The sequence below is a fragment of the Elephas maximus genome, chromosome 6 (genome assembly GCF_024166365.1).
Source record: "Elephas maximus indicus isolate mEleMax1 chromosome 6, mEleMax1 primary haplotype, whole genome shotgun sequence".
NCBI lineage: Eukaryota > Metazoa > Chordata > Mammalia > Proboscidea > Elephantidae > Elephas > Elephas maximus.
This window is the reverse complement of record NC_064824.1, coordinates 108,500,630-108,518,640: the sequence shown is the minus strand read 5'-3', so window position 1 is coordinate 108,518,640 and position 18,011 is coordinate 108,500,630. Positions and strand designations below refer to the sequence as shown.

Sequence of the window (18,011 nt, the reverse complement as noted above, 5' to 3'; positions counted from 1 at the left end):
TATATGTCTGAAAATGTGTTCATTTCACCTACATTCTTGAATATTTTGATGGGGTAGTGTCATAAGTTGACAGCTTTTTTCCCCCAACACTTTAAAGAGCATTGTTTTCTTCTAATTTTTATTGCCGCTGTCAAGTTTTTTTTTTTGTCAAGTTTGCTGTCATTTTAATTGTTTTTCCTCTATAGGTAATATTTTCTTTCTGACTACTTTTAAGATTTTTCTCTTTGTCTTTATTTCCATTTCTCTGTGAGCTGCTCAGGTGTAGGTTAGTTTTGGACTCCTGTTTCTTAAATCTATGGTTTTGTGTCTTAGCAACTCTAGAAAGTTCTTAGTCATTATCTTCTTGAATATTCTTTCCATCCTTTTTATATTCTTCTTCTGAAGCTACAGCAAGTCTATCCCCATGTCTCTTAATATTTATGTATCTCTTTATTTCTCTGTGCTGTCGTGTTTGATGATTTCCTCAGATTTACCTTCCAGTTCATTAATTATCTTTATAGCTGTGTCTAATCTGCCCTTTAACCTGTATATTGAGTTTTTAATTTTATTGACAATATTTTCCATTTTTAGTAGGTCTAATTGACAGTTTTTTTTTTTCTTTTCATAGGTTTACTATTTTTATTTTTGTCATGGGAAATGTACTTGCATTCAGATTGTTGTTCAAATTTATACGGTTCTTTGGATTCTAATCCTTTTCTTTGTTGTGACTTTTGGCCTGTACACATGTGGATTGTTTCCTCATGTTTATTTTTTCTTAGGACCTTATCTTTATAAAAGCCATTTTCTTTTGTGGGAATCCCTAAATTGGGGGTGTATCTCTCCAGATCATTTTGTATTAGCCTAGACCGGATTTCCCAAAAGTGTCTCCATCCTAAGACCTATTTTTGGACTCTGAAATCTCAAACTCATTAAGATGAGGGCCTGGGGTTTAAGTTGCTCAGCATAGACTAATTTTCCTCCAGAGATCATGCAAAGATACACAAACTTTTGTATCTTCCTTTATTGCAGGGTGAATGGCTTTTTTTTTCACCAATTATTTAGCCAATCTTTATTTAGGTCCAAAGCTTTGTCTTCTTTTTCTGTGTGGGTTTTTGTTTTTTGTTTTATCTAGGGCTGATAATTTTCTAGGACTGAAATTTTTCACACCTTTGATGTTAGTTAATACACTAATTGCTCTGTTTTTTTGTTTTTATCATTTTTTCAGGCCCTTAGGGATTTTCCCTCTTCCTTTTTAGTTTACCTGATTTGTTTGTTGTTATCTTATATCCAACATTTATAGGTATTTGTACTGGGAGATTTTTAAAAATCAAATGCACCAATTTAAGATATAAAATTTGATGAGTTTTAACAAACACATATACTTATGTAACTCTGACCATAATCAAGATATCAAACATTTTTATTACCCAAAGAAGCTCTCTTTTGCCCTTTCCCAGCCCCTTCTAGCCTCCCCACCATCCAGGCCCCAGGCAACCATTGATCTACTTTCTTACAGCATAAATTACATTTGTCTTTTCTACACTTATATAAATGGACTCCTACAGTATATATTCTTTTGTTTGCATGAAGCATAAAGTTTGTGAGATTCATTCATATTTTTATGTGTATCAAGATCTCAGCCATGTCAGTTCCTTCTGTGAGGCTGTTCTAGTTTCTGGTGTCTGTTGGCAATCCTTGGGATTTCATTGCTTATAGATGATCCTCACATGTCACACATCACCTGTCTTCCCCTGTATGTTCTCTCTGTCCATTTTGTTCTTTTTGTAACTCAGAAATAACTAGGTTTAGGATCTACCCTACACTGGTATGACCCCAGCTGATGGATTTTACTGCATTAGATTGCATTACGGAAGATGATTACACTACACTACACGACATTACATTACCTTATATTATGGAAGGTAATCTGCTCTGCCAAAGGCCAGTTGCATTACCTTATATTATGGAAGGTAATCTGCTCTGCCAAAGGCCAGTTGATTTAATCATATGTTACTACTGCATGGCAGCAACTAGGTAAGTGTTTGGCCGAAATACTGAGAACCATAGCCTAGCCAAGTTGACACATAAAATTAAACATCACACTTTATGGTCAGTATGTGTAAATTTTTAAGAAACTGCCAAGCTATGTACAGTGTAGCGCAATACACTCTTACTAGCAAAGTATAAGGATTCCAGTTGCAGTATGCCCTCACAAACACTTGGTATTGTCAGTCTTTTTAATTTTTGTCATTCTGATGGATGTGTAGTGGTATCTCTTATTAGTTGTAATGGTTACATTTCCTCGATGACTAATGATAGTGAGGGTCTCTTAATGTTCTTGTCATCATTCATATATCTTTTGTGAAGTGTCTGTTCAAACTTTTTGCCCACTTTTTAATTCAGTTGTTGTCTACTTATTATTGAGTTGTAAGAGTTCTTTGTATATTCTGAATACGAGTCATTTGTCAGACGTATATACAGGTAGTCCTTGATTTACAATGGGGTTCTGCTAAGTCGGTTCTGACATAAGTCAAATCCCTTAATTTTTTTTTGGTTTTCATTGTTATTATCTTTTATTATCAGTATCTTTATAAATCTGATCTTTCTCTTTGGGGGATGGCAAATTATATGCTGCAATATTGTATCTAGTACAGATTACTAATGATAAAATGTATATGAAGAAAAAGTATGGTTGGTCATAATTTGAATACATCATAAGTCAGGGACTTACCTGTATTCTAAACATTTTTTGTGGCTTACCTTTTCATTTCCTTAATTGTGTTGCTTGAAGAGCAAATATTTTAATTTTGACGAAGTGCAATATATTTTTTTTGATGTAAAACTTTTGTTTTAAAATTTGTGCCTTTAGTGCCCTGTTTTTTTAGAAGTTTTTGCCTGTCCAGAGGTAATGTGTTTATTCTGTTTAGTTAGTATTCATTGAATTTTTTCTTGGATCTGTGCATTTATAGTTTTCACCAAATTTGGGGAATTTTTAGCCTCATTTTTTTTGAATATTTGTAATTCCTTTCCCATTTTGTAGTAGAGGATTCTTATGGTTATTTTTATCCTATGAGTGATTTTTTTTCAGGCAAAAGTGTAGGTGGCTTTTTCAAAAGGAACCTATGACCCAAAAAAGTCCAAGAATGACTGAGCTAAGCAGAGATTCAGAAGAGAAAACACCAAGATTCAAGAGGGCATTTTAAAAATCATATTTAGAGATCAGGATCCATGTTGAAATATGAAAAGGTGAAACTGTGTATGTATGATTTTTGCCAGCAGCTCTTCCTATTTTTTTTTCTCTCTCTCCCTTTTGTTTAGTGAACCTTCCATCATACTCTTACATTCAACATTGTACTAGGTCCTAATATTACTTACGATGATACAGTAACAGCAGACTATAATATAGTGCTTAAAATACATAAAGAACTGTTTTAAGCAATTTACATGTATAATTGCATTCAAAACTCACAACAGCCAACATAACTGGTATGTATTGAGTCTATTTTACCGATCAGGAAATTGGGGATACCGAGAAAGTAACTTGCTGAAAATCACAAATATAAAAATAAGTTCCAGGGTTTTCCTTTTGTGATAAACATGTATATAATTACTGCAATATGAGAGAGAAAATAAGGACAATGAGAAAAGTATGGATATAGTGCTATGGGACTTCTGATAAAGGAGAGGTCCTGGAGGTGGAACTTTAATGTCTGATGGAAGAGTTAATTGTTGATCAGACCCTATTTAGAGAACTTTCCTAGGAGTATATTGCAGTAAAGGACACATTTTTGTTTGAAACATGAGCTGTCATGGTAACATGGGGCTTTGGTTGTTCAGTGGCAGAGTCCTTGCTTCCATGCAGGAGACCCAGATTCAGTTCCTGGCCAGTACACCTCATGTGTACCCACCACCTGACTGTCAGTGGAGGCTTTTCCAGACCAAAAGAGAAGAACAGCCTGTCAGTCTACTTCTGAAATTCAGACAAGGAAAACCCTATGGATCACAGTGGTCTGACCCGCAATCATCATAGGGATGGTGCAGGACCAAGCAGTGTTTCATTTTGTTGTGCCTGGGGTCACCATGAGTTGGGTGCCCACTCAATGGCAGCTAATATCACAGTAACTAAGTGCGTGATAGACTTACGGAAAAAGAGTGTGCTGGGGAAATTTTTTTTAGCAGTTCTAGTACATAGTAAAGGTGATGAGAGAGTGACTTATAGTGGTGACTCTGGAGATAAATATCAGGGAAATATCTAGATGTCATGGACAATTACCAGAGAAGTTAAGCAAAGGAATATAGACAAAAGCCACATATTTCCAAAGACAGCCGCAGGGTTTGGAGCCTAATAATCTCTTGGGAACAAAAGGATGTCATGTCACTTGAGGTGCTTTTTCAAATCACGCTCGTGACAATTACTGCGTATCCCCTTTCCCCCACCACACACATACACAAACAAAAACTGTCTTAGTGGAAAGTTACAGTTTTCAGTAGCTCCCCAAGTGATTTTGATTTCTATAAACTCCTCTCTTAGTTATTGACTTGCTATTTTCAGGAAAGAAGAAAAGTGTTTGTTTGAAGGAAAGTTGATGAAAATGTGCTTTCTGACATGTTGATTTTCACATTCTATAGGATCCATGAAAGAATTAGAAATATGAGATACTGGCGAAGACAGGTCTATAAGATGTAGATTTAGAGTTATTTCAGCAGAAATGGTAGTTAAGGCCATGTTACTATATTGCAGCAATCTGTGAATAAAATTCTTTTTTTTTTCTCCTTCATCTTCTGCCTCCTCTTCTCCTTCTCCCTTTCCCTTACTGTTTTTCTTCCTTTCTTTCATACATAGGTATTAGAAGGCTACTATGTGATAGTGGTGAACAAAAACCTGCACAGTGCTTACATTTTCAGGGGTTACAGCCTAATGGGGATAAAAATTAAGCAAATGATTACACAAATAAATACTATTTTAATTTCAACTAGGGAAAATTTAACTAGGGGATTGCCTAACTTAAAAACACATTGTTCCTCATAAATTATAGTCTATTTGCTTGAAACTTGAAATAATTTTTCTCATAGAATCAACAACATAAATAACTTTTTATGAAATTCTGTGAAGTCCTATATGATCTAAATATTTCTAAACATCTCTTTATTTATAACTTTTTGTGGGAAGCTGTATTCTATGTGGAAACCCTGACGGCATAGTGCTTAAGTGCTATGGCTACTAACCAAAAGGTTGGCAGTTCGAATCCACCAGGCGCTCTTTGGAAACTCTATGGGGCAGTTCTACTCTGTCCTATAGGGTCACTATGAGTCGGAATTGACTCAGTTTGGTTTGGTTTTTTGGTTTGGTATTCTTTGTGCTGATAATGTGGTCATGCTGATAATTGATGGTGATCGTTACGAAAAGAAAAAGCTGAGGAAAGAAGGGATCAGAGACCTTGAACCACGTGGTTATCCAAACCCTGCCTAGGTTATCCAAACCCTGCACATCTACAAAGATTAATAAATTTTAGGCTGTATCATGAGTTTATATTCCAGTAGGGGAGATAGAACATATAAGCAGTTATTTGTAGTATAATGTAACATGTGCAGTGACACATGTTTTTAATAAAATACAGAAGTAGAGGGGAGAATAATTAACTCATTTTAAAAGGAGTACCAGGGTCAGAGAAAACATCAGTAAAGAGGTGATATACCTCAGTATGATTCTGGGGGATAAATAGTAGTTTGCTTAACAAAGTGATGGAACTGGAGAAGGGCATTCCTTAAAGGATTGAAGGCATGAAGAAGCAACATGATCTGTTTTGGAAATGACAAATAGTTTGGTATTCAAAGGGACAGAAATATGAGCTGTGTAAGGACTAGAGAGGAAGTTAGCACATGATGAATATTGTTTAAAGCCTTACAGAATTTGGTAATGGTGTCTGTAGGGAAGTGGAGAGGACAGACATAAGACTCTATGCTTACGGATTCTATTTATTAGATTAAAGGGCACCATATTCAAGAATATTTTCCTGATAGAAGTTTCATGCTAAATTACCGTAGTTAGTGGTTAAAGCTCTTGGCTGCTAACTGAAAGGTCCGCGATTTGAAATCACCAGTGGCTCCACAGGAGAAAGATGTGGCATTGTGCCTCTATAAACCCTATAGGGCAGTTCTACTGTGTCCTTATAGGGTTGCTATGAGTCGGAATTAACTGGACAGCAGTGAGTTTTGGACTCTTTTTTTCAGCTGGGCCCTTCAGTTGTAGTGATTTCCTAGTCTTTTTAAGATCGCCAGATAATTTCTCCTGTTTCATCATTTTCATTTAAGGATTTCATTAATATCACAAGCATTTTTATAGCAAATGGAGTTCTAAGAAAGAGTTGGTTATAAAGCAATTTGGAAATTCCTAAGAAAGTGGGTTCTGAGTGTCCCGTTAAGCTGATGAATTAGTCATCAGTTTTATACTGGAATCTGGGCAGTCTGGCTCATAATATTTTGACATTGGAAAGCCTATTTTAATGTTATGTGTATTCTAAGAAGTCATATATACTTGTTTAAACTTTTTTAAACGCTTGATCACATGATTACTTTATGTCTATTGGAATAAATTATTTCAAGGAAAGAAATATAAACTTCTCAGTAATAATTTATATGGTTTTACTTTTTTTTTAGTTCAGTCTAGCTATGCATCTGGTCCTTTGTACCCTTGAAAGTAGCACTATGTTTATTATATGGAAAACATCAGACAGTTACACTATCGGAATACAGTATTTTTTTTTTTTCCAAAATGGGTTCTTTATTTTGGTAGTTTCTCCTTACATTTCTTAGGAATTAATCCAGATGTTTAATTACTGTTTTTTACATTTAAGCTGTTTTATTTATATATTTATTTTTGATCATTTATTGTGATCTATTAATTTATAAAATCTTGACAAATCAAAAGATAGTCTGTATTGAAGTTTCAAATGTAATCCACACAGGATAATGATAAACATAATGTTAAGTGTTTTAATATATTTTCTTATATATTTCATACAATAATTCTTTAAAGTAAATAGTGTTATTACTGCTATTACACAGATGGACACCAAGGCTCAAAGAGATTAACTCATTTGCCCAGACCTGACCCTGCTGCCAGTATGTAGCAGAACTAGTATTTAGGCTCAAATCTGTTTATTCTCAGGGGTCTGGACTTGAACTGTGCTTTTAATGACTGTTCTATATTGACTCTAACAGTTCAGACCCCTGAGTAGACAGAATTTATATTATACTATTGGATTTTTTTTTTTTTTTTGGATAGTGTTTATTCAAAAATACATTTGAGACATGAGTAAACAATTAAGAATTTTTTATGAAAATGAACCATTCCCTAGTGAATTTACATAATCAAGATGTCATGGACTGAATCGTGTCCCCAAAAATATCTGTCAACTTGGCTGGGCGATGATACCCAGTGTTGTGTGATCGTCCACCATTTTGTCATCTGATGTGATTTTCCTGTGTGTTGTAAATACTATATGATGTTATTGACATGGGATCATCCGCAGTTATATAAATGAGGCAGGATCCAATCTATAAGATTAGGTTGTGTTTTAAGCCAATCTCTTTTGAGATAGAAGAGAGGTGAGCACAGAGACGTGGAGACCTCATACCACCAGGAAAGCAGCACTGGGAGAAGATCACGTCCTTTGGACCCAGGATTCCTGCACTGAGAAGCACCTAGACCAGGGGAAGATTGATGACAAGGACCTTCCCCCAGAGCCGACAGAGAGAGAGAGAGCCTTCCTCTGTTGCTGGCCCCCTGAATATGGACTTCTAGCCTCCTAGACTGTGAGAGAATAAACTTCTGTTTGTTGAAGCCATCCACTTATGGTATTTCTGGATGACTAAGACACAAGGGATCAGATTGGAAAGAGGTCACAGGAGTTAGTAAATAGTTATGTGATAGACAAAGATGGACTCTGCCTCAAAAAACTTCAATGTTAAACTCTACCTGTGATTAGCTGGTAGTCTTGCACAAAATATTCTACGTCTGTGAGTTTGACTTGGCTGATCTATAAAAAGGATCTAAGACTGCCCCCTGCAATATTATGACTAGAGTAAGAGCTAGGACTGATTGGACTGGAGTATAAGAGGTGTCTGATACAATAAGGATTGCAGATTCTTCACCATCATGGTTGTTCTTGTGTGACTGTGAAGGCTTTTAATGCTTGTAAAATATTACCTGTAATCTGTTGCCATAGAGTCGATTCTGACTCATGGTGACCCCGTGTGTGTCAGAGTAGAACTGTGCCCCACAGGGCTTACAGAATCCACATTAAATAGAAGATAAATCTTGTTAACTTTTCAAATTATTAATGCAGGAAAAATGGAAGTTTTAAAAAATTCTTTTTAATTTCGTTCTTTTTGATTTCAAAACTAAGTAAAAAACGTTTTGCTTCTACAGTTAGAAAATAGCTAATTTTTAAAAGTTTTTGACCTTTCCTTTGGATGTGATTTATATGCTGTTTAACTGAGCTGTTAATATACTGAATAGGGAAAACAGCACTTTCTTTGCTGTTACACCTTCTTGAGTTCTTGTAAGAGAAATAAGTGAGGAAGGGTGGGGTAGTACTATCTTTAGTGAGATAGAACCTTCTTTTTAACATATCTTGAAGGGAAAAACACCTTTTTTTCTGAGTTAAATTAGAGATAAGGAGACTAGAAAGAGGTTGAGAGATGATCCTTTGTAAATATTGTGTTTTAATAAGCATACTTAGGGTCTCCATGAGTCGGAATCAACTAGACAGCAACTGATTAAATAAGTGCGAGTTTGTGCCTTGAGTCAGGAAGCACACAGTGAGTAAATCTGTTAGCGTATCTACAAGTTTTAGATCTTTAAGTTGTCATTTGCTACGTCTTTTTTTTTTTTTACCATATTCCAGGTGTTCTGAATTTTGCTTCACTTTTTAAAGAAAAGAAGTTACTAGCATCCCTTCCTTGTTCTTGCAGCAGCTATGTCAACACTTTACAATTTCCCTTACTTCCCCTTTTTCCTGCTCCAGTTTCCTACTAAGACAACAGCTTCCTCTCAATATCAGGAGAATAGTTTCGCTGGGGAGAAAGGCTGGCTGTCCTATATTAAATGGTCTCTCTCATGTATTTCTTTTGTTTTCCTATACCAAGGTCTTCCACATTTTAATTGCACATTTTATATGTTTTAAAATTTCCCTTTAAATTTTTGCTTAAAATTAGCTTTGGTTGCTTTATGTGAATAATAAAGATGTTGCTGAGGCAATTTTTTTTTTTTTTTCTTACACAATGTCCTCTCTATGTGAACCCTCAAGGGGAAAAATCTTTCTAGTGTTATTATCAGGAACAGTTGTCTTCTCTGGAGCATTTGCTTTCATCTTATGCCAGAGGAGTTTTTACTTGTCTCAGTTACCACAACTAATTTTTCTAAAAATTGTCCATATATTTGTTTTATACGTTGTTGTATCTATCATTAAATGATTATTTTTCTGATTGTTAAGGATGGAAACTCTCTTTGCAGTGTCACCAAAGGATTTAATCTTCTTCTCTTTTCTCTTTGTTCTTGGCTATGGCAAAACATCATGGAACACTCTTCTCACATTGTAAAAGAGTTTTATCCAGAGTAACAGTTCAAGGGAAAAAAAAAATTGATTATGAAGTTGACTATGAATGTCTTCCTGGTTGAATTTTAAAATATTTTTCACTGAACCAAGTGTAGCAGGGCCTTAACTTTCAAAAAGGTAGCATTTAAAGGTTTGGAAATTGGACTTTTGAAACACAAGATAGATTTTTCCATAAAAACATTTTTCTAAGTAGGGTTTATGAATTTAGGCTTATCCACAACAGACTGGCTTATAATATAAAATGTAATCAAGCTAAAGAAAATGACAATTAACTTGGTATGATGGAAACTTAAATTTCTTTTGCATGTTAGTACTTAAATTTCTTTGCATGCTAATACTTATAACAGAAAACCTATTATAAGTGGAAGACTTGTAGAAATTTTGAACGGACATTTAGATACTTTACAGAGCTTTCGCGATTAATGATGCTATGTTTATCATGTCTAATTTAATTTTTAAACTACAGCAAGTCCCCGGCTACAAACATCTGACTTACTTATAGACAGCTCATACTTGCCATTTAATGTTACGTAAATTTGCCCTCACTTTGAAACGATTGAACAAACCCCTCCTTGTAACAAATTCTTCATCACAATCACCTTCCTTTGCTGCATGTGCAGCTTTTACGTCATTGAAAAGCCTTCGAGCCTTTTCTTGCGCTAAAGTAAGGCTAAACAAGAACCACATGCACCTGTTCTGACTTACCTACAAGTTCTTAAAGACACAGGAATGGATTTTGTTTGTAACCCGGGGACTGCCTGTACCAAACGAGATGTTTCTTCCAATTTCATGACAGCCATATGTGTATGTTCTGGGAAAATAATGATTGAAATGCAATCAATAACCAAATCTTCTTCTCTTTGTAAAAGTTAACATGTTAGCACTATTCTAAGTATAGACAAAAAATAATACATTTACTCCTTTTACAGTAGTAATATATTACCACAAAAATAGTAAAATGTATGTTTTATACCATACTGGAATCTGCCCATTCTAAAGTTATATAGTTTCTAAAGTATATACCGTAAACTAAAACTACTCATATATAATGTATATGCAGTTTCTATGCTATTGATAGGACTTACACATGATACGAAGAGCCCTGGCAGTGTGGCGGTTATTATAGCACTCAGCAGTTCGAATCCACCAGGTGCTCTGTGGGTGAAAGATGCAGCAGTCTGCATCCATAAATATTTACAGCCTTAGAAACCCTACGGGGCAGTTCTGCTCTGTTCTGTAGGGTCACTATGAGTTGGAATTAAGTTGATGGCAATGTTTTTTTTGCATGATACATGTTGACCCATAGCAGTCATTTAATTTGTTCCATTCTTGAAATATTATACATTTACATTAATGTTTTAGTCTATTTTTATTACAAGAATATACTATTTTAGCCAAATTAGGAGTTTAATACCTTTCCAACTAGCCTATAGGAACTTATTAGCATTTTGGAAAAAAAAGTCTATATATGTATTTACTTATTTTTCTTTTGCATATATGATAGTGATAGATAGGGTAGGAAGGGAAGAAGTTTTATGATGAAAACTGAATATGAACCATTAAGATCATGTCCCTATATACCTTTTACTCCTTTGTCTCCTATCTCCATTGCCTCTGATGGACCTGAGGGTGAGAATCTTAGAGTGAGGTTAGTGAAAGTGGGAAAGCTGGGGAGCATGGAAGAAATCTGAATAAGTCAGTGGAAGAATAAGTTTGTGTGTGTGAATGAGATGCGCTAAATGTGGGGGCAGCCAGATTCCTATTCATTCCCCAGTTCCTTTAATTTCAGAAAATAGCCACATCAGAGTTGAGAACGTATGTCCTTATTAACACAGGTACCCTGTAAGCAGTAAGAACTTTTATTGGCCTGGAGAGTACTTTTTCCTCATGGTACAGTTCTGCCCAGCTTGCTAGTTGGAAGCAACAGGGGCAGAGCTCCTTCAGATGCTTTGAAGGGTGTTACTATAGAGTTAGATTGTTTGGATGCTTTTAAGTTCAGTATTTTAATTTATAAAATTGGGGCTGCTCATATATAAAACTCATGGAAATGAAATAACATGCTAGTAACCAAAACATCAGAAGATTATATTAGGAAATATTCTGGACTTAAGTCTGTAATGTCCATATTCTGAGTATAATAAACCTTTAACTGTATTCTGAAAGTGTCATGTTTTTAATGCTAAGAACTAAAACCAATATGAACAAAAGTAACTACGTATATAAGTTATGACAGTATTATACGAGCCCACCCCATTAGCCATACTTGTTACCTTAGCTACACGTGTTTTAAACCAGCCAATTCTTTACGGAATTAAACTGTACTTTTCAATGAATATTTTCTGATTTCCAAGGGATAATAAGAAGTGTGGTTTCAGGTGCATTGTAACAGTTAAGATGGTTTAGCAATCAATTTGTTTTTATTTTAATTCTTTTAATTACTGTTTGTCTAGGGGATAGTGATCCTAGAAGAATGTCAACTTCCAAAAGACATTTTGAAGAAACAGATGCAATTTGCAGACCAAGCAGCTTCATTAAACACTACAGGGAATCCACAGTTTCCACAAGATAGCCACGATTCTTTACCAGAACAAGATTTTGAAATGTCACCTAGCAGCCCTACACTACTTCTTCGGAACATAGAAAAACAGGTAAAGTGAACTAAGAGTAGGATGTCAAGTGGTGTGAAATTATTTCTAATCGATTTTACCAACTATTCAAGTAAACATTATTATATGTGTATCTGCCTGGTTTATGGTTATTAGAGTCGGCCATTTGACACTAAATACAATTAAAATATTTGGTATATGGCTGATATCTATTATGATATTGGTGTAATTTAGAGTATTTAAATATAATATGTAAAACCCTGTTGTGACTGAGTTGATTCTGACTCATGGCGACCCTATAGGACACAGTAGAACTGCCCCATAGGGTTTCCAGGGAGTGGCAGGTAGATTCAAACCATTGACCTTTTGGTTAATAGTTGTAGCTCTTAACCACTGCACCACCAGGGCTCCATAATATATAAATTATTAGTAAATAACCACAAGGTTATTTATTCCAGGGTTGGAAAATTCCTTTTCTAACAAAGATGTTCATCGTTAGATATTTTTCAGGGTGAAAGGATAGCGATACTACCCTTGAAGAAGTCTGAATGACTATTTGACCAACTATCAATAGAGATTTTTTTATTGAAAGATAATACTGGAATATGGTCTTTTTCATAAAATCTGATCACGTAAATGGAAAGTCAAAGAAGCCCTTAACAAATTACTTTGATTCCAAAGCCTTCCTTGATATTTAGATCCTATAATGGATGACTCCAGAAGTTGAATTATTCTACCCTATATTTTTCTCTCCTTTGAAATCAAACCAGTTATTTTGACTGAGACATTGGTGGCTGTAGAACAAATCTGGCTTTCTAGGATTTTGTTGTCTTAGAACCAGACTGAACCCGCCAGAACATACCCAGTCTTGACATTTGTTCCCCTGGGAAATGATTCGGATTCATGCCTGCCTACATCTGATTTTCCTGGGTTTTTCTAATACATACTGTGAAATAAATTAGTATCAGGACACTATCTTATTCCCTAAAAACCAGAATATGGTATAATTCCTCCCACCCTATATTTGTTAAATTTATAATTGTTTAGTGTTTTCATTAATTGAAATGGATAATCTAAAGACTGTTATGAATAGTTTGTAATTCAGAAAGTTATTTTGTAATTAGTTGATGTGAAATTGGAATGCCCTTTACCATATTATTAGTGTTATAAATTACTGTTAGTCTTACTTTCTTCTTTATTCACCCTCCCCTCCATCCCATAGAAACAGTCCCCTTCAGTTGGACCTTAGTTGTTGGACCTGGAGTTTGACTCCAGAATAGCTTATTTATTTGCTCTGTCAGATTGTCTACTTTTCTGCCTGTAAGTGTCTACTTTTCTGCCTTTAAGTCTCTACTTATTCATTGGAAAGTAATTTGATTAAATTAATTGCTAGTACAGTATAATTCCAGGACTAGTTTCATTTTTAGAAGAAAAAAAAATTTTTTTTTTTTTTTTTTAGAAGACATGTCTAATTTTCTTTTTTCTCCTTGATATCACCAGTTTGTTTAGTGGACTAGGGCTAATGTCAGACCTGGCTCATTTGTGGGGCCCAGTGCAAAAGGAAATTGTGGAGCCCATTGTTAAACAACTATTAAGAATTTTAAGATGGTGACAGCAGAGCATTAAACCAGGCATGAGGCCTTTCTGATCACAGAGCCTCGTGTGACCACACAGGTGTCATGCCCTTGATGCTGTCACTGGGTAGCAGGTTCATTGCTCAGTTCCATTGCTGACTGGGGTGTCAGAGGCTTTGGCAGGGAAGGGAACCAGGAGTGAGAGCAATAGTAATGGTTCTAGATGTAGGAGGAGTAGAGGAAAGAGATGCAGGAAGCAGCAGCAGCAGTCCTTTGTACGTCATTAATAAATCATTTCCTCTTGAAACATATGCTAATAATGCTTATAACAGGCCAATTTAAAAAAATTAAGTTCTTTTTCAAATACTTGTTGAGAGAGAAAGTCTAGGAGTAAGTTAAGTGGCAAGGATTGCAACTCTGATATTATGCATATTTTTCTTAGATAATGATCACTGATTATATTGGAACTTGAATATAGATCAGGTGTCCTTTGGCTTAAGTTAATTTTATTAGAGAAACATTTTGCTTACTGAACGAAATATATTTCTGTATATCAAAAACAGCTAAAGAGCTAGCACTTGAAATATAAAAGCACAATAAATGCATTATTAGATAATTTGTTCATAAATTGAAAGGCAATTTAGATAATTCTAAATGAATTTTACCAGTGGTATATTTGCATTGGGAACCTTATCGTGAATAACTGTTAAGTGTTTTTGACTTTTAAAATTAGTGTTTTGTTTTCAGAGTTAAAATATTTTCTTTCCGAATTTTTTTTTCCTTATTCTCATTTTTATTGTGAATTTCCTATCTCAAATATGGGTTTAGTATATAATATTTTATTAGGCTGGACGAGGGGTGGCTGTTACGTCAGGCTAGGGGTTGTAATGCTTTTCTTCTGGGCCAGCTAATTATTCATAGATACCTGACTATTGACCTCCAGAAGCTTAGAGAGATCAGATATTTTTGGAGAAGGGACGATAAGAAGAGTGTTTCAGGTTGGAAATTATGAGATACTGAATAAATTTAATTGCATGACTAAATGAATACTTGCTAAATGGACTAAATCTATTTGATCTATTTGTACTGAAGATTTTTAAATGAGTTTTAATCTTAAAAAAAAAAATCTGAGTAATGATTTTTAAAATGAAGTCATTAGGTGCATATTATCTGCCGAGAAAACAAATGAAAACATTTCAGGATCTTTCTCGTGAAAGACTTTTGAAGGAGGCAAATATTTGGTTTAGTTTTATCATATTCTTTAATCTTATTTCTAACAGCATGTTATTAGTTTCATACAAATAGTTTCAAAATAATTATTTCATATACCCTGTATTTTATTTTATAATAGAATAGCTTGCAGTCAGTGAAAAAGATTAAATAGACCTAGGTTAAAAAAAACAAAAAGGGCATACGGTAAGCAAAGCAGATTTTAGAAAATTGGCGTCATGATGTAATTTACAGTATGTGCGTATGCATGTTGTATGTGCACTCATGCTCACGTGTACTTAGAAAGCTTAGTCTAGAGGGATGAATGTATACCAAGATACTGGTTTTCTCTGTGAATTGAGATTATGGGGGATTTTCTTTTCCTTTTTTAAACTTCTCCCTATTTTCCATTTTTTCTAAAATGAGTGTGGATTATATATGTAATGAAAATAGTTGTCATTCTTTTGTAGAAATGTACTATATGTCAGCTTTGTTATATTGTTGGTGAATGTTTTGAGAATAATTCAATATTTATTACATATATTTAAGTTTGGGATAAGATTCAGCGAGAATCTTTGATACCTAAAATAACTGATATTTTTGAATTAGAAGAAATATTGAGGAAAAGTGTGGCACTGGATTCAACCTGAATTTGAATCCTAGCTCCCTTTCTTACCAATTTTATTACCCTTGATCAAGCTACTTAATCATTCTTTGCTTCAACTTTCTCACCTGTTATTGATATTAATACTAGCAATATCAGTAGCTCTAATACTATCTACGTAGCATGTTAGTCATAAATAATGTATGTTTAGCACCTAAAATAGTAGCTGGTACATATAGGTAGGTACTTGAAACATAGAAGGCATTTAATAAATTAAGCTATTATTTGTTATTATTAATTTGGCTTCCTCAAGGGAAATATTATGTTGATGCTGTTAGCTGGGTTCAAGTTTTTTAGAGGATGGGATAGGTAGAGAAATGGACTGTAACAAAAAAGGATATAGAAAAACCCAGACCAGACCAAACCCAGTGCCGTCGAGTCAATCCCGACTCATAGCGACCCTACAGGACAGAGTAGAACTGCCCCATAGGGTTTCCAAGGAGCGCCTGGCGGATTCAAACTGTCCGACCCTTTGGTTAGCAGCCGTAGCACTTAACCACTACGCCACCAGGGTTTCCAAAGGATATAGAAAAGGAGAGGCTATTTAGAAACTTTTAAAATGTATATTTTCTGAAATAAGAAAATCAGTAGTGACAGAAATCATCCTTGTAGATTAAAGTATGTACTAAAATGTAAACATCTACTTGTTTCTTGAGAAGTTTAAAAGGCGTGATAGATCTGAGATTTAACTCAAATTCTTGCTGAGTTTTGGTAAAAGGTTGACTGTTTTTTGCAGAGTGCACAGTTGACTGAGATCATCAACAGTTTGATTGCCCCACTCAGCTTGTCCCCAACTGCATCACCCCTCTCCTCCAAATCCTGTAGCCATAAGTGTCTGGCTAATGGCATTTCCAGGAGGTAGGTATCAATGATAGTTTTGCATCTAACTTTGACTTTGCTTATTTTGTTTTCCGTCTTTTATGTATGGTTGTTGTCATTAGTTTTCATCAAGTCAGCTCCAACTCATAGCAGCCCTGTGTATAACAGAATGAAATCTTGCCTGGTCCTGTGCCCTCCTCATACTTTAAGTATTGTGGATACTTTTTTCCTTCTACCTTAATAACTATTTGAGTACAATCAATGGAGCACAGATACAGTTTTGGGTTACATTACGCTTACATAATTATTCAAACCAAACCCATTGCTGTCAAGTTGATTCCAACTCAGAGTGACCCTATGAAGCAGTGTGGAACTGCCCCACAGGGTTCCCAAGTCTGTAAATCATTATGGAAGCAGACTGCCAATCTTTCTTCCATGAAGGACCTGTTAGGTTCGAACTGCTGACCTTTCAGTTAGCAGCCAAGTGCTTAACCACTGTGCCACCAGTTAACTATAAACCTGGGAATGAGGGTAAAATCTTTCTACCAAAACCAAAACCGTTGCCATCGAGTCGATTCTGACTCATAGCGACCCTTTAGGTCAGTGTAGAACTGCCCCACAGAGTTTCCAAGGAGCACCTGGTGGATTTGAACTGCTGACCTTTTGGTTAGCAGCCGTAGCACTTAACTGCTAAGAAGCTTTAAAATATTTCTAAAAAAGGAAATCAGTGATACTATTTGCAAGAGAAGTACTGTCCGACTTAAGATACCATCCATTTTGTACCTTTTGTGTTCTTAAACTAAATACTGTCCTTGCAGTACATTTTGAGGAAGAAATACCATAGATACACATTGAGCACAGAAGATTGGTAGATATTACCCATAGAATTCTCCTTAAGTTTTACTCAATCATTTCGTGTCTTAACTTTTATAACATTTTTTCTGAATATAATTAACATAATAATACATATAATCATTAGATGCTTATGTTACATAGGTTCTATCAGCAAAACTTTGAATACTATGAATTCTAATGCTTTTTGGGGAACAGCATTTGTTCTAATTTATCTTGTTTACTTTTCCTTTTAAAGATGCAATTAGGTGGCATACTTTTGTCCCTTGTGTGTACATCATCTATTTATAATTTTTCAAATGAAATTATAATATGGGCTTCTTTGCTTTAATTACAGTAGAGGATTAAGTATATTATTGAGAAATAATTATATTCATAAATATTTTTAGTATAGCATAAAAGAAAAAATTTATACCATGCTGAAAATTATGCTAAGTAGTCATCACATTCTTATTGAAATTGGTCGGTGTAAACCAAGTCTTTAAATAAAAATTTTATGTTATTCAATTTCTATTTCTTGTTTTTTTTGGCTAAAGAGAATTTAATTTCCAAGTGTGCCCTCGGAATAGATGGTGGCCAAATCGACGTCCAGCGAGGTGGAGCTGAGGAAAAAGTGTCTTTAAAGGGGTGACGTGTGTTTGCTCTGTGTCACTTCCCCTCAGCTTCTCTGTCCAGCATCTGTTTTTAT

At 34.9% G+C, this 18,011-nt stretch overlaps 1 protein-coding gene and 1 long non-coding RNA gene across 8 annotated transcripts in view; one reads left to right on the top strand and one right to left on the bottom strand.

The window, feature by feature from the left end:
* Positions 1–18,011, top strand: part of KANSL1L (KAT8 regulatory NSL complex subunit 1 like) — a 119,874-nt gene that overhangs the window by 53,973 nt on the left and 47,890 nt on the right. For all 6 annotated transcript variants that reach the window (XM_049888072.1, XM_049888071.1, XM_049888067.1 and 3 more), the window contains exons 4-5: positions 12,050–12,247; positions 16,389–16,510. In XM_049888072.1, the coding sequence (XP_049744029.1) occupies positions 12,050–12,247; positions 16,389–16,510 (320 nt within the window). The remainder of the gene's footprint in view (positions 1–12,049; positions 12,248–16,388; positions 16,511–18,011) is intronic.
* The window catches only part of LOC126078052 (uncharacterized), a 41,028-nt gene that overhangs the window by 10,458 nt on the left and 12,559 nt on the right, over positions 1–18,011 (bottom strand). For both annotated transcript variants that reach the window (XR_007517948.1, XR_007517947.1), the window contains exon 3: positions 10,305–10,410. This is a non-coding gene — a long non-coding RNA (uncharacterized LOC126078052). The remainder of the gene's footprint in view (positions 1–10,304; positions 10,411–18,011) is intronic.